This window comes from Periophthalmus magnuspinnatus, chromosome 20, assembly GCF_009829125.3.
Source record: "Periophthalmus magnuspinnatus isolate fPerMag1 chromosome 20, fPerMag1.2.pri, whole genome shotgun sequence".
Lineage (NCBI taxonomy): Eukaryota > Metazoa > Chordata > Actinopteri > Gobiiformes > Gobiidae > Periophthalmus > Periophthalmus magnuspinnatus.
Genome location: NC_047145.1, coordinates 11674900 through 11696691, shown reverse-complemented (window position 1 = coordinate 11696691; position 21792 = coordinate 11674900). Strand labels below are relative to the sequence as shown.

Below are 21792 nucleotides of genomic sequence, written 5' to 3'. Positions count from 1 at the left end.
TCTTGGACCTCGGGCTTTGCAGTTTTGTAGAAAGGATTACACAGAATGTTTGATGTTTGGAATCTAAGCTGCAGTTTGAAGTGCTCCGTCAGCCTGCCAGTCTGTTAAAGCTCCCTGAATTATTCCTTATTTCTCTAACCATACGCTACAGCTCTGTGGGCCTCTTAATTAGTAATCTGCTATGTTCTGCCGACATCTTTAAGAGCTACTTAATGGAAAAAAAACACATTGTGAGGTAAGTCATTAACAGTGAAAGCAGCAGTGATTGCTTTTGAAGGATTAGGGCCACTTTTCATGTAAATGTGTTAATTTTACTCAAATTGTGATTTTGAAATACAGTCCAGATTAATGGTGAAAGGAGTTTAATATATTGGGGGAAATGAGGGTCGGGACTAGCACCAAAATATTGAACATAGCATTGGATTTAAGGAAGCATTATGCAACTTTTCATGGTGCACGGTCCATCTGCTCTATGGTTAATTTATTACTTGGCCAGGAATGTTCCACGGTCTGGCTTTGAACTAATTTTTCATTCATTATTATTTTATTCAATTACAGATCATTTTATTGTGAAAAATATCTTGAAACACAGGCACTCTTACACCTCACCGAGAATTTACTTACTTAAAACTGCACTTTTATAAATGTACGGATTAACACAGACAAGGTGACAGAAAGGATCTTGCTTATGGACACAACAAAATGAAATGCCAGGAGTGTAGATAGAACCAGCAACCTTCATGATCAGGACAAGTATTTCTAGCAGTTGATCTATGGCCAATCATAAGCCAAATAGTGATGCCGTGAAGTGAAATTTTACTACCTCATCAGTACGCAGGATCACCTCAGTATGCAGGATTTTTGCGTTAAACGTGTGAATGAAACAAAACAGAACTCCAGTTATGTTTTTGATGAGGAAACAACATTATAACATAGATCAGAAAATAGTAAAATACGGGCACTTTAATTAAATTAGATGGAAACCAACATTAAATAAGAACAAAATTTTAAAACAGGAATAAAACGTAGCCAAAATTGGACAAAACTAAAAGATAACCACCGCCTTTGGAGTTCACGTAACAGTTTGAAAACCACTGCAATTTAAATTATGTTTGTTAAGTTAAGTTGCGTTCTGAACAAAGCGCACATTGTGAAAAGAGCGTGGGCAAAATAGTGTGCCTCATCAAGCACAGTGCAAAAACTTGTCTAGCCAAATCCTTACTTTTAATTACATTTTTTATGTTTTGAAAGGTCTACAGATAAAACTATCAAGACAACTTAAAATAAATAGTTAGAGAGTATCTTATGCTGCCGTAATGGGACAAATTCTTGAGACAGTAGCACATTTTGATTATCATAAAACATGCTATTGATGGCTTACTTTTTTTTTTCTTTCTTGCAAATGTCACCATTACATTTTAAAAGACACAAAAATGAGTAAAATCTATTCCAAATGTGAGCACTACAGTAATTCAGTTCTAGTTCAACGTTTTAACCCCAAAAATATTAGTAGCTTCTTAAATGTTATAAAGTGGTTTTATACAACTTCTGAGCAACACATTCTAAAATATTCAAAAAAGGTCCAGTTTTGTCCTATTTTTTCCCCCAGTATTGATACTTTTGAGTCTAATCTGACATTGTCTTTCCCCCTCCAGGTGTGATCAGAACAGCTCTCCCGAATATGGACCGTGAGACCAGGGACCAGTACGTGCTGGTGATCCAGGCCAAAGACATGGTGGGGCAGATGGGTGGACTCTCGGGGACCACCTCAGTCACGGTGACGCTAACAGACGTTAACGACAACCCGCCGCGCTTCCCTCACAGTAAGTCATGATGTCATCAAAAAGGGGCGGGGTTTTAGCTTGTAATGTGGGGCAGCATTTAATTAGCTGATTAAGTTTTATATGTAGAAATGAGTTTGAAGTGTTTTATTGGAGCGCTGTTGTTGTCGCATAAACGAGAACTGCATTGCACAGGTATTTATCACAGCCACCAGCTACATTATTGATGTATTGAAATGAGAAAGAAGTACTACATAACTTTTCTGGTTAATGCTCAGCCACTTCCTTGTCTCTATAGAGATGTTACTGCTTGGCCTGGAATGTTACACAATATGACATTAAATGCATCTGTCTACATGGAAACAAGCAAGTGAAGCCTCTTGGTCAATTTACAGGTCAGATCTGTGGAAAGGCAGAAGCACTCATGGTAGAAAAGTGTGTTTTTCAAGGTCTTATTTAGCAATTTAGCAATCTCTATGGAAACAAGCAAGTGACACCTCTTGGCCAAGTTGCAGGTCAGATTTGTGGAAAGGCAAGGCAAGGCACTCATGATAGAAAAGTATGTTTTTCAAGACATATAATTGAATAAATGCATGTTTAATGCTTCAAAGAAACAATATCTCTACAGAGCCAAGTTAGTGTTGTTTCCACTAGAAATGTTCCATAATGCATCTTTAAGCACTGAAAAATGGCCACAAGATTAATCGCAATGAAATTTGAATCATAAATACATACTTTTGATATTTGATGTGGTATTATCAGATATTTGTATTTCCAACCAATCACATTTTATAAAAGTGTAATTGCTGTGGTCTTCAAGATTCAGTTTCTTGTTAGTTTCTTTCTTAACTTTAAATATACACTGTTTCTTTGTTTGCTTAATAGACTTGTAAATTGCCTCTTATAAGAAAATACAATATTACATCTGCTACAGAGCGGTGAACACTTTTCTTATTAACACTAGTGTACGACAATGAGCACACTCATTACATTTTTAAACAGTGTTATTCCTCTGGCCGTGCTAAGTGCTAACTACACACTCTTCTCTTTCTGACTTCACTTTGTAGTAAAAGTCTGCGCCGTTTCCAAATTGAGTGTGACCGTGCTGCCAGTACTGCACTTCCACATCAGGACTCAGCATCCATCAAACACTCTCTCCCTCTCTTCTCCCTCGCTTTTCTCTCTCTTCACTCTCATTCATTCACTCACTCTCGCTCTTTCTCTCTCTGCTTCTTTCTTTCCTTCCTTCTCTTGCTTTTTTCTTTCTCTCCCTCTCACATTCTTATTTTCTTTCTTCCATGTTTTTTTTTTTTTTCTCTGTCAACAGACACAGTAATCAGTTCATTCTTTGATGGGCTCCACTCTTCCAATCTAACTAGAGATTAGCCCCTTGATGTTCAACCAGTGTGCCAGTGTGCTCTTGAGGTACTGCTAGGTGTGGAAAAAAGGTCCAGTTTGACTAAACAGATTTGCATATGACTTCAATTGAGTAATATACCTTTTTTGGAGCATTTATGTATTTGTTTATTTGTGTGTTTGTATATTTAAAAGTTCATTATTATTGTCAGAGCTAGCAAGACAACCATGCATTTGCTATTTGTTTATTTTACATAAAGCTGCATGGTTGACTAACTGCGGAAAATTATTTAGGTTTGTCATGGACATTCAGAAGCAGTCAATTACATCCTAAGCAAGACATTCTGCCTGTCCAAAACATAACCCGAGTTGTACTTTGTTTCATTCATTCTTGTTTCAGTCTTAGAAATTGCATGATTTGCATTTTCCCAGGATTGTTGCCGCAGAGGTAGAGACTCCCACATAATTTCTAAGTCCATAAATCATTGACAGGCTCGTTTTAAACATGTTTGCTGTCAAATCAAGTTCATTACTTCTGCACACTTACATTATAAGCGATCTTATTTTTTTTCCCCATGGTAATTCCCTCGACTGCCAGTAGATGTCAAGGTACACATGGTCATTATTTTAAGTTAAAAAACCTGAGATGCTAAAGTAAAGGTACTAAAAAAGAGCATGTTTAAAGGCCAAAGACAACTCATGCATCATATTTATCCTTTAAAGCCACAGTATGGAACTGTTTAGCCAACAAATAACTAAAGTAAAAGCATGTTATTTCTCTTTGGTTGTGTTTATTACACTGTAAACACATGTCTTTACTTCAGGTTGGCTTGCATCTCTTATTTGGCCTGGAGAATGCTTGTTTCCATGGAAATGTTGTTCCTTTGGCTATAATCCACAGTATGGCATAAATCTCCATGGAGAATGTTCTGAAGTATGGTCTTAACTTTCTATTTCCATGAAATCATGCAGGTAACATGCCACCTCCAGAAAGTTACATACCTTTAAAAGGATAATATCTCAAGGTGAGATTTTGTAATTTTATTTTTTGGCTATGACGCTCTGACTTTATTATACTACCATTAAAATGCATTCCAAAATCCACTATTGACTTAAGTGGCGCTATGATTCCCCGCTGTCCTGGGATTAACCACACTGGTGTGAGGGCAAAATGAAAAATGAAAAGCCATTTTTTTGGTGGCCTTCTAAAGAGCTCCTATTCCACGGCAAATTAAAAAGCTATTACAAAGATTACATGGCAGCAAACAATGTCAGACAGATTAGCATTTAGACGGTGTCCGAGGTAGACGAGGGGAGGTCGTAATGAGCCGGACATGGTGATAGCTCAGATTATCATTGTGAATATGATTGTCTCCTTTTATTCTGTGGAGCAGTGCTTTAAATCCGCAGGGTCAGGTAAAGCACAATGAAACGTGGGCTAATAGAATATGCGAGTGGACCTTTGTCTGAGAGGAGAGGTTAAGTTCTTTGGGTTAAAGGGATTCTATTACAGTCTTGTGGAGTTTGGACAAATCCGTAAAAAGTTTTGGTATTGGGACAAAGGCGGCATGAGAAGAAAAATCTACAATGCTAGTCTTGCAGGGCAGAGAGGGCTAACAACTCTGCCAGTCATCATATGTCTTGTATTTCATCATGCCACGTAACATACTCTATACTCACATATTCACATATTTGTCAAAGTACTCCAGAAATACATCTCATATATTAAAAAGGTATAGGCAAGTGAAGTGTGGTCCACCTGTGTCCACTCCAGGAAACATTTTGGAGAGTTGGGCCTTTGTCAAATGTACTCTGTAGAATTTTAAATTGCTGTAGACCATATCAGCACAAAGTGAAGAAGAGTGGACATTGGGGGCCTTAGTCCATTGCATATCTGTGATATTCACTCCAATGTCCTGTTGGCAAGCTTCCTGTAGATGGTCCAGTGTAGGCATATTTGAATTTAGAATAGATTTTTTTTTCTTCCATTTAGTTACTGAAAAAAACAACAACAAAAACATTAAAACAAGTTTAAAAAAAAGAGGGTCCAGTAAGGAAATCTAACTTGTCAAAACAGCAAAATATATGTATTTTTAAGTACTTACTGGAGGGGGGAAGTGTTTTGCCCAATGACACTACAGCAGTATAGCGCACACAACATGAACATTATTGTAGGTGAGCAAAAACAAAAAAAGAAATAAATGTAAATATTCTTCCATCCATATATATATATATATATATATATATATATATATATATATATATATATATATATATATATATATATATATATATATATATATCTCCAGGGTCTAGATTTCCGTATCCAAACACAGCTCTTCCAGGGCCTCTCAAGGTGTTCCCAGGCCATCCGAGAGACAGTTCCTCTGGCGTGTTCTGGGTCATCCCTGGAGGCATCTAGGAGGCATCTGGAACAGATGCCTGAGCCACCTCAGCTGGCTCCTCTTGACGTGGAGAAGAAACGGCTCCTTTTTTCACTCTTTTTCTGTGGAATTGGCACATTTTGCTTGTAGTTTAACACATTCAGATCAACTTTTGTGGACTTTGTGTAAGCCGTTGATAGATGAAAATGGCTCTTTCTCTCTTAATTGCATATTTCCCTTGTTTGTCGTTTTTCTTTCTCCAAATGTGCTGGCGTTCGGAGCCAAAAACATTTGATTTTACATCTGCTTCTTCTCATTACATGATTTCATATTCCTTCCATGGCCTTCACAGCTGCCACATGAAAAATCACTTGTCCCCCTGATATAATTCTATGCTAATGTTACTTTGTGTTGTGTTTGTTCGATTTTGGAATGGAGAATTTCTGGCCCCGAGACCGAAGTTCAAGAACAGTTAAATGCATAATATTTTGGAGCCATTGGTACCATCCTGCAGTGCAATTAAGAGATAAACATGAGAAATATAACAATAATCCAGATACCGTATGTCTTAGTAATACCATAGACCATGCTGTGTAAAAGTTTAGTTTTAGTTTTATTTAAAGACAAGTATTAATATTTTTGCCCTCCTTTGAGTTAAACCTTATTTAGTGATGGTTATGTCAAGTTTTAGACCTTTTTTTTTTTTTATCCAAGTCTATCTGCAGTTTAGCCCTAATGTAGTCCAGGATTTAGCTACTGAGAAAGCCAAGTATCACCTTAGGTGAGAAAAGTTTGAGAACTAAAGGTAAGTTCCTATGAAGAAATGTATAATTTTTCAGCACACTAAAAAGTAGAGGGAACAGACTTGATCAGCTTCAGTTCAAATGCAGAAAGGTCTGGAATCATTTCTATTTGTTTTCAAAAAGCGAACTGTTTCCATCAATATAATGCCCAAGTTATAACAAAAATGATCAAATGTGTTACAGTCTTTATTCATATTAGTCTCCTAAACCCCTCCCTCCTCTGCTGTGTTGCAGAAAACTACCAGTACACAGTGGCAGAGTCGTTACCGGTGCAGTCGGTGGTGGCACGGATCAAAGCAGCAGATGCAGACATCGGGTCCAACGCGGAGATGGACTACAGGATCATGGACGGAGACGGGCCGGGACAGTTCAACATCACCACAGACGAGGACACCCAGGACGGGGTCATCCTGCTGCTCAGGGTGAGGGGGTCATGCTGGGTTGCCAGATTTTGAAAAAGCAACAAGCAACCTTTGAAAAACAAAAAAGGACAAAATAAGTCCAGAGCCCCACAAAAATAAGCCCCAAACAGAAGCAACTGGTGAAAGCCACAGTAAAACCTCTCTTCCATTGGCATGATTCACTTGGGGCCGGCTCGGAGCACAGATCCTGTTTGGTGTGGCTCCCTCCAGCCGAGTCATGTTTCCATGCTCCAGGCACGACTATGGGTCCAGTGAGACAGTGACATCACCCAAAGATAACTAATATTTTCTTTATAAAGAACATCTAAATAATACCTGAATTCAACTTTTAATTGTTTAAAGATGTTTAGGAATTCCAAGTTTGTGGCGCTGTGAGATGTGGCTAAAGCTAACGCAAACACAAAGCAACTTCCAGTTTATCGTCAGCTTTTTTTGAATTTATTTCACTTCTCTGGGTTATGTTTTAGCTTATCTATTTCCATGGACAATGTTCTGAAGTGTGAACGTTATTACCATGTGATCATGCAGGTGACATGTCACATCTAGAAAGTTACATACAGTAGCTTTAAATGTTGTGTGCCACCACTGAATAATAGCCAATCAGATGGAAGAAACAAAGGTAATATTTCAAAAAAAAATTTATTTTTTCTCATATCTTTACTATAGGTGCGGTTAAGTATAAAAACCTCCATTACATAGTTTGGAACAGATTTCAATTAATTGTGAACATTCTTAGAGAGTTATGTAGTTTACTTTATTAAAAGTACAAAAGCCTATATGGTTCCATGTACAGTTCCAAATGTAAAAAAGGTACAGTAGCATATGTGGATCAGAGCATCCAGTCTTAGAGAATAGCAATTACTATAAAAGAATGGAGCGTGGCTTGTTGCTTTGATAAACTGTCACATTCCAGTAAGAAACAATGCTAATTGTTGCACAAAACAAAGCTAATGGTTATTAGCAACAGCTGTTTACCATTTCTGGTCCTCTCTGCATCTCTGGAATCTTTCTTCTCTACAAATTACAGGCAGTATTTACTCAAAGTGCACAAATAAAAAGCCATTCTAAGGTATGTATATGTATATGTCATCTCACAGCAAGAAGGTCCGTGGTGAAATTCCCAGACGATGCTTCATTTTGTTTCACCCGTGCTTGCAATATTTTTAGAGTAATATTACTCTCGCTTTAGTAAAAAATTTTTTTACCAACATCATTTTTTAAACATTCTCAGCTAAATATAATTGAGTAAATGTAACTCAGTATAATCCACCGATGCATAGCATGTCCCCTTTAAAACAATATTAATCAAAGTTAAGTCAAAAATAAGGAGCGATATCAACAGACTATCGACTATTGTACAAATCCTACCAACTGCATTTTTGAAAGCTACTTATGTAAATGTAATTAAGTAAATGTAACTCAGTATGATCCACCTCTCCACACCATGTCTCCTTCAAAAAAAAAAAAAGTACTCCAAGTGAAGTAAAAAATAAGCAGTGACAGATTATATAGGTATATATGTAATACAAAGTGAATAATCAACCACTGCATGTTAAATCTTGTAGTACCTGCTTATTAAATGTGATTGGCATGTGTTGATTTCAGCTGTTCTCTATGGAAACATCTCTAGGGCTAAAAATAATACTGTCAAAGGTGACCCGCTGCATTCAAGTGCACTTTGAATGCCACATGTTTTTCACGTAGCACTTGGCTTTACTGGCTTTGTTGTGTGCGCATTTAAAGTCACTGATTGGACACTTTCGCCAATAGGATTAGAACCCAGTACTAAACAAGATGTATTTATTTTATGCACATTGTCAAATAACGTAACTAAAGTGTAAAACAGAAGAGTAAGTTAATTTGTCTTGAATTCAGAGTTGTTTTAATGAAATGCATTTAATTTTTGTATAGATATGTTTTTCCTTAAGTATCTATACTTTAATTGCCCTTGATAAAGCACGAACAAAGACTTCATTTATACTGAACAGTTTATTAAAGGTGCACTATGTAACCTTTCTGGTGAAGAGTTCAACACCTGCTTGTATCCATGGAGATGTTATTGCTTGATGCATTAAGCATATACAGCTCAAAGAGATAAGTGGGTGATACTAGCAGAAACAAGTGACGGGTCAGATCTGTGATGGCCCCACTCACAGTAAGAATTCATGTTGTTGTTCAAGTTATTTTCGAACAATAAAGCAGCTGTATTTGAATAAATGCAAGATGAGGTTAATGCCATACTGTGGGACATTCCAGGCAAAGCAATAACATCAACAACAGCAATAACATAGTGCATATTTAAAGGTGCACTGCGCAACTTTTCCAGTGGAGGGTCTGCCACCTACTTGTTTCAGTGGAGATGTTATTGCTTTGCCTATAATTTTCCATGGCATGACATGAAACATCCATGTGGCATTGATTCGTTACAGTGTTTGTATTGCTTAAAGATACAGTAATCCCTTCTGTGAATAGGGGCGACATTCCACAGATCTGAACTGTAATGTAGCGTAGTGCTGTAACCTCCTTGTCTCCCTCGTGATAGACAGGTTTAATTTATACTATGGATCATTCTAGACAAAGATATAACATTACCATGGAGACAAGCAGGTGGCGGACATTCCCCTAGAAATGTTACGCAGGGCACCTTTAAGAATGATTTTGATTTGTAGTTAAGATGAATTAAGTAGATACTAAGTTGAATAAGTATTTATTCACGGCTACTCAAAGTATAGTTATAATAAAGTGTTACCTGATTTTTACTGTCTTAAAAACATAAAAAGCAGAACTAGTTCATTTTAAACATTTTGCAGTGGTCCAAAGTTATTCCTCACTTACCCAATGCATTCTGAGCATCATAAATCTCAGAGACTTGTGCAGAGTTTACCCAGTTTTACCAACACTTAGCATTCTAACATGCACTTCCAGATTTTCGGACAAGAAACCACTTTATAAGATCTAGACAGGGCATAACAGACTTATTTTGACCTCCACAGCTGCTTATGTAATATATCTGTACTGGGGCAACACACATTTTGCTCAAATATGTGGAAAAACTCAAGTACGGGGCCTTTAACATTTACACTTTAAGTTTTTATAGCATAAAATAACAACAAACTTAATCAACTCAAACACTTTAATTTACAACTTGCTTTTATTTCCTCTTCCTTGCAGTCACCTTCCAACCAGGAAATGTTTTCAGGAACCCCACTGGCGCATAAACAAAAACAAGCCGATTAATATTTACCACACACTCTTATGTATTTAGAACAAGAGTTGCGAGCGGTTGCGTCAGTCGGCAGCTTATTCCAAGTGTGGCTTTTGGAGGACACTTTGAGGAGGTGACAGCTGATTTCTCTGGCTTCTATTTTTTTCTTCGTTCGGGGGAAGAAAAGCCATTGTTGACCGCTCGCAATTTCTGTCAGACACTGCAATTTGATCTTTTGTTTGTTTTCGGACCAGACAATTACGAGACGGAGCAAGAGGCACGGACAATGCGACTGTCGAATCAATGGTTTGGGGTAGTTTATTATATGCTGTGAACGGCAGGCAAGAAATCCAATGGAAAAAAGTGTTTGAGAAATCTGGTCGGGAGCACAAATCCCACTCATGGCGCTCTTGAGGAAAATCAATAGCCCTGCTTTGACAAGTTCTATGGTCCATCAGCAAATTGGCCGCTGTGTTTAAAGTTGCGAAGTTAAATTGTAATGTCTGTTAGTAATGGGCTTGTTGTTAATTGGGATCGGTGGGTTTGAATTCCAGAAGGCCTTTGGAGAACAAATCTTGGGACGGGACTGAACCGGGACTAGAACAAAAGCAAACAAGGTCCATTATCAGGACCCTACAGACACAAGTGTGAACGCACCCGAATGCACTGTAGGGCTCATGTATTAAATGTGATTTATTTTATCAACCAGAAATATGTAACATTTATTATTATTTTTATTTTTTATTTCATTTAGTTAAAACTTTTTTTTTTTATCTTATTTTTATTTATTTATTTATTTATTTATTTATTTTTTGCCTGGGTATTATTAAAGCAAAAATGTATATCTGTATAATTTTTCATATCTCTCTATATATACAGTTGACTGGGATCCAGAATACACGCACACAAAGATGTGAGTCTGGTAACTGAAGCATCTACCCCAAATTTAGATAAGCGTGATTGACAGGTGGATTAAGCAATCAGGAACATGCATGGTCTGTCTGCATCAAACCAAGTACGACTGCTTACAAGGAATAAATGAGCGAAGTACTAAACTGAAATGCAGTGTTGTTCTAAATGGCGGCTGACCAGTGAGCTCCTTCTTTTCACAAGTGTCACTGAAATAAACTAATCTCATATCTCTGACACACTGACAGACTTTCGGTTTCACTCCACTTCCCTAAAAGTCCTGAGAATTTGGCTTTCCCTGAAACTGCCCTAACTGAGGGACTCTGATATCACCCAATACTGATATTGGAACTGATATATCGATCATCCCTAATCGAAAGACCTTGATGTGAAAAGTTTGAGAACCACTGTAAAAGAAAAAAATCAAATCTGTCAAACAGACAAAAAGTTGTAGGAGTGAAGACATTTCGATCCTCATCCAAGCCACTTCTTCACTCCTACAACTTTTTGTCCAGTTGACAGATGTGAATTTTTCTTTTACTATGGATCATACCTGGACAACTGAGGGATTACACAGACATCTTTGAGAACCACTCGATTACACAGACACTTTGAGAACTAAATGCCTTTTATTTCTTCTTTTTCAGCCGTTGGACTTTGAAACCAAGAGCAGCTTCTCCCTGCGGATTGAGGCGACAAACCGCCACATTGACTCGTCCTTCCTGAGCCTGGGTCCGTTCAGTGACACCACATCGGTAAAGGTGACCGTGGAGGACGTGAACGAGCCCCCGGTTTTCTCCGCCCCCTTCAGCCGCATGGTCGTGTCGGAGGATGCACGGGTTGGAACCTCCATTGGAAGAGTGTCGGCGCATGATCCAGACAACAGCAACAGTGCCATCAGGTCAGATAATACTCCTGAGAAGTAGAGCTGTGGATTATGACACTGACTGATCACAATTTTCCCTTTTATTTAATTTTGTCTTAAATAAATAAAAATAATAATTTCCTAAAGATTACAAATTTTACTTTTAATAATTGGAATTTAATACAGAAAAGTCAAATTTGTTCTTCCAAAGTCTGAACTGTGCTCCAAACCGCTGACTTTTACTGACTGTAGGTCACTGACAAAATTTTATGAATTGCAGAGCCCTAATTAAAAAGTTTGTTTCAAATAATTTTACTCACTTGTTCACTAAAATGTGAGAAACTTACATTTTAGTTGAGTTTTCCCACCACAAATTCTTTTACTTGATGTGTTTTCAGACCATGGCAGAGGGAGGTATTTATGTTGGGCCTGTTCCATAGATTTTATACTTTAAATATAATTGTATAATATTTCAACATACGTTTAATCATAATTGTGAATTCCATAGTCACATAAGTCATCATTATATATAACTATACATTTTACCTTAACATAACATGACAATAGACCTTGAACAAATATTATGCATTACATTTATATAGCACTTTTTGGACACTCATAGTTTCCAAATGCTACTATTAGGGCTGCAAGTTTAATCAAAATCAAATCAAAATCTCAATTTGATTCTGCAAAGCAGCGTGTAATCCTACAGTTTAGATCTGTACAAATGTGTACTAAAGTTTGTTTTTTGTATTAGTTTGTCAGTTAATAGGCCTATTTGACAATTCTCCTGGAGTAAATTATATGACTTTGAACACAATCCTATAATCACAAAAAAATGTCAAATTATATCACAGTATCAGAAAAATAGCAATTACCGGTAGATAAATTGTTTAACCCTAGGTAATATTGTTGCCTCAGCTGCCCTGATCTAAGACATGACTGCCAATCTGCACCAACAACATCTACAACCATCATCATCTCTCATTCACACAACACATTCACACAAAGTTGGGGGTGTCTCTTATCCACAAGTTTTTAAAGGAATCAAACCAGCAACTTTGTCCACTGTCACCCTGTTGGCACTGCCCCATACATCACATTATACAAACATTCCAGGTCTTTTTGTCGCTTTTGGTCCCACATATCCACTAGCAGATGGTGTAAAGGGCCAAATGCTGCCACATTTGCAAAAGCGAAATGCCATCTTGACCATGAGAAGGGCATTCCTCTTGAATGGGTTGAGTCTGACATTGTAGCATGGCATTTCACACTCAAACAAACCTTTGGTATTATTAATTGAATGAAAATTGTACGGTGTTCACCCTCATGCTGTTTGGATTGTTAGTAATCTTAATCAGAAAATCAAATTACGGCACTATTGTCATCGCAAATTGGCTCTTTTTGCCCCCGCGACTGTTATCAGAGTCTGCAACGTATTTCACTACATCTGTTGAAATGGAAGTGATTGTGGAACTAATGCACTCACAAGAGTCAAATTACATTGCAATAATACCCTTTGGATGTAGGCTAATTGAAGTTGTAATTTTTGCACAGAAGTACTAGCTTGTGTCTGTTGAAAAGGTTTGGTTGTGCGATTGGGGAGAGGAGGGATTTCAGAATGATCAACGTTTAATGGATTTTTGTTTCATGAGTGTGAAATATGTGCTCGGGTTATTAATGATCATGAGACTCCAAACTGGTCAAAGTTAAGTCTGCTGGGATGTATTATCTATACGTTTGGTGGACAATCTGGAAATCTAATTACAATCAAAAAGAAATAGAAAGTTCAGACCAAGTTGCAATAAAATGTTAAGGTACCGTTTAGGCCTGCAGATCATGTTATTACACCTAAAGCTAATTTTATAACACATTCAGATGTTTAATAAATGAACAAATACATATAATGCAGCGATGATTAGCAGATAAAAGTAAATAAAAACTATGCAAGCAACAGCATTAAAGCTATGGAAAAAAAAATAAAATAATTCATCTGTAGTAGTAGAGTCATGTAGGATATTACATTTTCAAACTAAAACATTAGCCTGGGTTCAACATCAAGTTAGAACCATTCCCCCAGCCATTGTACCTCCTGGAAAAGACCCACCCATGACTAATGCATTATAACTGCATTCAACACTTATTACTTATTAACTTAAAGTTGCACTATGCAACTTTACTGGTGGAGGATCTGCAACCTGCTTGTCTCCGTGGAGATGTTATTGTTTGATCTGGTATGTCACTAGCGGTGTCTTCATGAAGAAAGGTAAGTTTAATGCCATACTGGAGGTTATTCTGGACAAAGCAATAACATCTTCATAGAGACAACCGGATGGTGGACCCGCTTCCAGAAAAGGTACATAGTGCTTTTTTAAACTTCTATCTAATGCAATATATCTGTAACCTTCAGAATATCTTCCAATAATACTTAAATATGTGTAAAGTGATAGATTTCTACTCTTCTTGTTGTCCTGTTAGTGCATTGAAAAGCATTGTTTTGCATCATCTCCATTGTGTTCCTTTTAGCTCTAAAGATACTGACTGTGGCTTCTTGTGTTGCCAGGTATTCCATTGACAGAAACACAGACTTGGAGCGCTTCTTTAACGTGGATGCCCTCAGTGGAATCATCAGCACTGCTAAACCTCTTGACCGGGAGGCCAATTCTGTGCACAACCTTACCATCTTTGCCATCGAGAGTCGTAAGTCTGAATGGATAAGAAATAAGAAAACATGTTACAAATCATATTATGGTAAACCTAGACTTTGTTACATACATTATTATTGTGTTTTATTTATCTACGTATTTTTATTTCCGATTTAGTATGATGTTCTGGGCTGTGTTATAACTCTTCCAGACCTGATCCTCTTAGTGAAGCATTGTAGCTAAGTGTTATTGAATGCCATACTCGAGGTCTTGTCTGAACCGTTGACATTACCCAGAATAGAACCAAGATGTTGCAGTAAAACGTGTTACATTGTGTTGGTAATTGCTAACCATTCGGCATCTCGAAATGGTCTCCTGAACTTTTCCAAAAGGTTGCTGGGACCATTAGCAGCTCAAAGTGATGGTGCCTCTGCTTGGAAAGATTGGATTATCTTATTATATGGTGTAGGTCCACTTTTCTTTCAAAAGTTAGGGTATTTGTAAGCACTAGTCAGTTTATAAAATGTAAGCCACCGGAATATTGGCGTGACTAACACTCTCGCCTGCAGCAAGAAGTTTCCAGGTTCAACTCCCACACTGTCCGGGTCTTTCTATGTGGAGTTTGCATGCTTCTCCCCGTGTCTGGGTAGGTTTCCATCAATCCAAAAATGCACCACAGGTAAAATCTTCCAGCTAAGGTCGTCCTGACTGAGACTAGTTCAAGATTTGGAGACGGGTCCTTGAACATGTCACTGTTGGGTACTGTTGGGACTTGAAGGATCACTGAAATCTAGTTGGTTTAAACCTAAAATTACACTCTTTCATCTGAATCATCACTACCTAAACCCTAGTACCCGCAGTCAATCATTAATCAGTGCTAGTGCTGCCTCTTCAGCTCAGTGAGTGAATTATGGAGGGTCTGAGATTTCACATAGTCTGTCCATATACTGAGAATGGGAAAAAAAAACTTGTATTTGTCCTCTATCTGCACTTTGAGGGACTGGCAACCCAGGTTCAGTTATGGTTGTAATTTTTTTTTTTAAACTGTAAGAGCACAGGCTATATCCAGTCTCTTTAAGTATCATATAACATCCAGTCTAGCCATAGTTTCTTCTGAGAACTCAAATTGCAGTTAGCCTAAGTCTGCTCCTCACCTCTCCACACACTCTATGCTTTCAAACATCACACCAGCTCTAAAAGACAACCACCTCTCTCTCCCTCTCTCCTCTCTTCCCCTCTGTCGTCATATCTAAAAGCCGCACGCTCATTTCTTTCTTTCAAACCGCCTTTTTTATCATCCCCAGGCTTTAAAGACGAGTTTTTATTTACATCTGACACTGCACAGACACACACACGGTTCCTCTGTTGATCCGAGTGTGAGGCCTGACTGATATAGCACCAAAGCATCCAACGCGCCACATAATAACAGACATCGTAGCGAATGTCAGCGCGGCCCCTCGTGCACTGACACGGAGAGACAAGGAGGCGCTGTTCCCTGCTCTAAAAATGTCTATTGTGGTCTCGGACTACTACAAACACTGCAAAAAAAGAGTGCGTTATAAAAGACTTCCGTTCAGAACATTATACTTGATATTGTTTTCAAATAGAGGCACGTAGGTCTCTTGTGGTGAAATATTTTGGCTTTAGATTAGAGATGTTTAGCTTACTTGTAGCTGTTATTCTCACCATGTATTTGTGCAAAATTCGTCTTGGCCCAGGACAGATATATTGTATAAGCAGTTCAACCAACACAGTTTTATTGTCTAATAAACAGGAAAGTTGTGAAAAGCACTTATAAACTCATTGTGGTGAATAATTAGGGTGGTCTGAATGCATGTGAGGAATAAGTTTGGACCACTGCAAACTGTTTGAAATGAACTAGTTATTTTCTTCGTGGTTTTAAGACGATAAAAATCAGGTACAGTATCTTTAAACATCAGAATTTTGATGCCACAGTTTGAAAAACACTGACTTAGATTATTATACTTGTATATTCAAGATATGTTAGTTTTATGTTCAATTTTCTAAACCCATTATTGAAGTATCTTAAAGCAAGCAGCAACTAGCATGCTAACAGCACACCAACGGTACTGTAATTAGATGCAGACAGCACACAACAGTTGCATTTTGACCATAAGAGTTGCGTTTACAATAAATCTGTACTGGGACAAAACAAAATGTACTTACGTGAAAAAATGTGTATAGCCCATTTAAATCAATTCAACTCATATGTAAAGCTAGATTCATATTTTAACTCATAAAATACTACCTTTTTACAGTACCCTCACAGTACCAGCGTTTTCATAGTAATGTCTCTTCTCAGTGGCTTGTATTGGCACAGACATTCGGTGGAGTAGGGGTATTTTGTGCATTAGCATCACAGTCACTCATTGCCCTTCCAGCCCACACGATGACAACAAGTGAGTGACCCGGGGCGGTGCATGTCCTTTTTATGGGTGTCACATGAGCATGGCTAGAATGTCACCCGACGTGTCACCCATGGACACTGCACCCACCCACACTAAACAACTGTCCAGTCCCAAAACATTGCCATTAACCCATCTCTAACTGGCAGGTTCGTGACAGTGTTCGGAAGTTGTTGTCAACCCGTGACTCCCATTGAAAATCTCCAGTCAAGTCCTTTCGCCAGTTCTAATTCTAGTGGCTTTCTGGTAAACAAGTTTTGATCTGGTTTTGAAATATGTAGCAGGTCGTCAGCCCCTCTGTCATGCTGTCCGCGATGAGGGGCGTGTGTGGGTGTAATCCCCGAATAGCCCCAAACTTTGATAGAACTTTCAAAGCAGTCAGGCTATTTTATCATCTTTGTCAGTTAGAAGCAACACTTGGACTGTTTCAGTTCAGTTTTTCAGCTTCTGTCCATGCAGCGCCATTTGGATTGAAATACTAGAGTCTACTACAGTCCAATTCCCTGGCAAATCCATAATAATATCTTTGTGTATGTTTTACACAGCAGGATATCAGATAGCGCGTAATTTATAAACAAAAATACATTTCTCTCACCTCAAATTAACAGTTTAGTACTTTGCTCATTGATTCTGCAGAAATCCATGATATGTTTTAGTCCCTTTTGATATTTTTTGATATCATACATATTTGTTTTAATATGAACAGACCATGCATTTCCCTGATTGGCTAATTCACCTGTCAGTCATGCCCATTGGAGAGTCACCAGGAGTTTTAGAGAAGTGTATTCTGGACTCAAGACAAAAAGTCCAACTGACTCTTGAATGATGAGTAGCAATGTTCATTACTGTCATTGTGTATCCCTGTTTGTTCTACCATGATAAAAATGTATATATTATGCTAACCGGGCCAATATCATGCTAAGCCCACTTTTTTCTTTTTTTTCCTGGGACAGAAGTAAAGATGCACCATGTAACTTTCTAATGGAGGGTCTGCCACCTGCTTGTCTCCACATTATGCCAATAAACTAATCTATTTTGCATTTATTAACTTTATTGCCTTGAAAAAGATACATTCTTGCTGTGAGTGGGGTCTCCTCTCCATAGATCTCACCTGTTACTTGGCCTTATAAAGTCACCTGTTTTCCTGGAGATAGATACGTACGTTTAATACTGTTTCCATTTCATACTGTGGAACATTTGAGGAAAGGCAATAATATCTCCATGGAGACGTGGAGAAGCTGATGGTGCCCCTACATAGTGCAGCTTTATTGAACTGCGTCGTGTCAAAGATATTCGAATTGCGAGAGAAGCTAACCTTCTTGCTCTAAATAATTGAAAGACCTTTGGCCAGATTTTAGCCACTTTGGTTGAAAACTTAAACTCATTTGTGCAGCAGTTGTCAGAAGCACGTGGTATATTTCATTAGCCCGGCACTTTCCCTCTGCTCTGTTCTCACTAATTAAAATCACAGAAAGACGATCGATATTCCATAATTTGGCCTGGCGCTTTAAGCAGGAGCAGAAATGAAAGTTTCTTCTAATGGCGGAACTCAGGGTCCACAGCAGTTCAAGACTAATTTGGTTCAGTATTAGTTGTCCTTTGGTAAAGTTTTTGTCTAGACTTATTTTAGTCATGGTTTTGTTAAGAGTTTTTAAGCCCTGGTTTAGGTCTGTTCTGTTTTAGAACAACTTAGTCCTGGTGTTGTTTTGGGTTCAACTTGTAGATGTGGTAGAAAACTGTAGTTTGAGCTCGGTTTAGCCTCATCGAGTTCTGTTTTAGTCCTGGTCTAGTCCCATTTTAGTCCTTATATTCATATGGTATTTTTGCAGCCATTTAGTCCAGGATTTGACCTGGTTTAGACCTGGCTTAGTCCAACTGTAAAAATAATTTCAACCTTTTCTTGCATCTAGTTTAGTCCAGGTTGAGATCTGGTTGAATCCTGTTTTAAAATAGGTGCATGGTGGTTTTGGCATAGTATTTGTTATATATAGTTAAATCTTAGTGTGTTTTTTGGGTAGACCTTTTAGACTTTATAAACCTTATAATCCTTATGTAGCCAAAATATATTTTGGTTTAGTCATCGTTTATGTCGTTTTTAATCCTGATTGAAAACGAATATCTTTCTGGTTTTAACATGAGTAACTGAAATAGATCTAAACATTCTTTGCTTTGACGCAATCCTAATATGGAACTTTAATCCAGTTTTTGATTTAGACCTAGTCCTGTTTGGTACTTGGAAAACCACTGGTCTTTAATACCTGCTATAAAAAGAATAAAAGTGCTCTATCAGATTTGTATTGTCTTAAAAACATGAAAATTAACTAGTTAGACAGTTTGCAGTGGTCCGAAGTTATTTCTTATGCATTCTGAGCATCCTAATTATTCACCACAATGCATTTATAAGCACAAATCACGTTTTGTGTCACGATAACACTAACAACAACCACTATGCTAACAGCGCACTTTCTGATTCTCTGACAATAAAATGTTTAATAATTAGATGCCGTATACAGCTGGCTTAGTTTGACCCTAAAAGCTTTTTATACAGTATATCTGAGCAGGGCCAAGACACATTTTGCTCTAAAAAATCAGTTTTTTTACAGTTTACAGTGAAATCTCTGTTCCTTTCTTGCAGAGGACCCTACGCAGATCGGACGCGGTATTGCTTTGGTCACTGTTCTGGACATCAATGACAATGCTCCGGTTTTTGCCATAGACTACGAGACGCTCCTGTGTGAGAACTCCATGCCTGGACAGGTAAGACCCACGCGTTCGGCTGGCTTGAAGTTTACCATCGCTCTTTGTTCTGAGTCACATAGGCCCCCCCGCTGAGCTCCAAAGTCATTAAAAAGCTTTCTTCTGCTTCAGAAAAGAAACGAAAGGAGAAAGAAAAGAAAAAATATCAAATTCAGAGGTTATTGTGGAGAGATGGAATCATTAGTGCGAGACACGTCCACGGGGGGTTTGGGTCAGGTATTGCAGCTGTTGTCATGCTTCAAACACATGACATTTAAGGGAGTTTAAAACTGAATTCATATGTAAATTTCCTGATAGAGGGTCAGCCACCTGCTTGTCGCCATGGAGATGATATTGCTTAGCCTGGAATGTTACACAGTAGGGCATAAAACTATCTCCATAAAGACAAAGTTAATCCCACTGGTCAGATCTACAGAGAGGCAAAAAGATAAGTTTAATGCAATTACATGGAATATTTAAGATGGAGTTATAACATCTCTATGAAGAAAAGCAGGTATTGGACACTCCACCAGAAAAGTTTCATAGTGTACCCTTAATTCTTATATTATATTTTAAAAACACATTACAGTTCTAGATAATTTTAACTATGTTGTAATGTGTTGCTCTCAAACGGCATGTCTGGTGGTGTGTTTCATTTATCCCATTTCTAAAGCCTTCTGGTTGTCATCCAGTGTGTAATCAGACTTCATCAGTTGTTCCCACACAGTGTTGCTACTGTTAACTGAGTCATTCTAGTTATTAGGGGGTTAAATTCTGTCTTCATTCGATCACTTGGTCACTTTGGTGGTGTTGGCAGGAATAACTGTAATATTTTGTCTAGCTGGTTAAACAAGTTGAAGTCTAATGAAGAGTTAAAAATAGGATAAGCTTTTGACAGTGGTCTACAGTGTCTTTTGTCTTTTGCAGTGTACATTGGCTCAGTTGGTAGAATGTTTGTCCACTGATCCAAAGGTTGGCGGTTTGAATCCTGCTCTTGACATAAAAAAATATATGACCATTTACTCTTTTGACCAATTAATGACTATGAACTATTGTGTTTTTTTGTATATTTATTTATATACAGATTTTTTTTATTTTTTTTTAATCGAAAATCAGGTTGTAAACATATATGTAATTACACCTTAGACTTTACAAGAGGGGAAGGATTCTGTAAGATTTTTTATTTCGCCCTACGCCATTTAGAGCATCATGGACTCCAAAGCGTATTCATTATGTATTGATGATATGATTCATTTATATCATTTTACCTCTTGCCCACAATCATGTATTATGAATGGAATGTTTCCTTGTTTTTTTATTTTTATTTTTATTTTTTCGTTTTTTTATTTTTTTCAACTGATGCTGAAATTAATAGATAATGTTTTATTATTATTATTATTATTATTATTATTATTATTATTATTATTATTATTATTATTATTATTATTATTATTATTATTATTATTATTATTATTATTATTATTAAGTAATTAATTGATACATTAATAAATACATTTAAAAATAAAAAATATAAATAAGTAAAGCTTGGTTGTTTCTTCAGTAGATATTTTCTAACCCAGTAAATAGACCACAGACGTCACTCCAAGACCCTCAAAGCAAACCAAAGCACCAACTTGATTACCCCATTTTTGTCTACAGAAACATCAGTTGGTGCATTATGCCTAATTCATAACATTACAGTCCCAATGTCTATAATGTGCCAACTCTGAACCGTAAACACAGTCCAGTACAATGACCCAATGGGAGGTCATATGTATGTACTACACTCTTCATTCAGCATTCTGACACTATGTAATTACCTCAGCTCCACCGGGTCCGAACCACAATGCTACGCTAACAGGAGTTATCGCGGGTCGCCATTGCTGCTTAGAGCATGCATACTTCACCTCCATGTATTTAGCATCTGGCCTCATTGTTACTAAATGCGTCCAGGTCAGCTATCCATCTGCGAATAGCGTTTTAGAATAAGAAAGAAAAGTACAATCAGACGCGAAGGGCAAAGGAGGCGCGGGGGCCGGAGTGCATACAATTGATCAGAATGAAGCATTGTGTTGCAAATGGCTATTAGGCCCGCTTTTTAAATATATTATGTGCATTAATATTTTGGAGTTGTTTGTCACAGGGCTCCAGGGAGGCTGAGAAAAAACACAAAAAATAGTTTCATTTGTATAATAGTTTCATTTGCAAAATAAGAAGCAATTTTTCATTTTTTAGACAGGGCACAATGCTTGACCACAGA

The 21792-nt window shown here is 37.6% G+C and overlaps 1 protein-coding gene across 1 annotated transcript in view; it reads left to right on the top strand.

Moving 5' to 3' along the window:
* cdh7a (cadherin 7a) overlaps positions 1 to 21792 on the top strand; it is a 213835-nt gene that overhangs the window by 144039 nt on the left and 48004 nt on the right. Inside the window, exons 4-8 of the mRNA XM_055230084.1 lie at positions 1656 to 1823; positions 6559 to 6746; positions 11508 to 11761; positions 14289 to 14425; positions 19432 to 19553. Coding sequence (XP_055086059.1) covers positions 1656 to 1823; positions 6559 to 6746; positions 11508 to 11761; positions 14289 to 14425; positions 19432 to 19553 — 869 coding nt within the window. The remainder of the gene's footprint in view (positions 1 to 1655; positions 1824 to 6558; positions 6747 to 11507; positions 11762 to 14288; positions 14426 to 19431; positions 19554 to 21792) is intronic.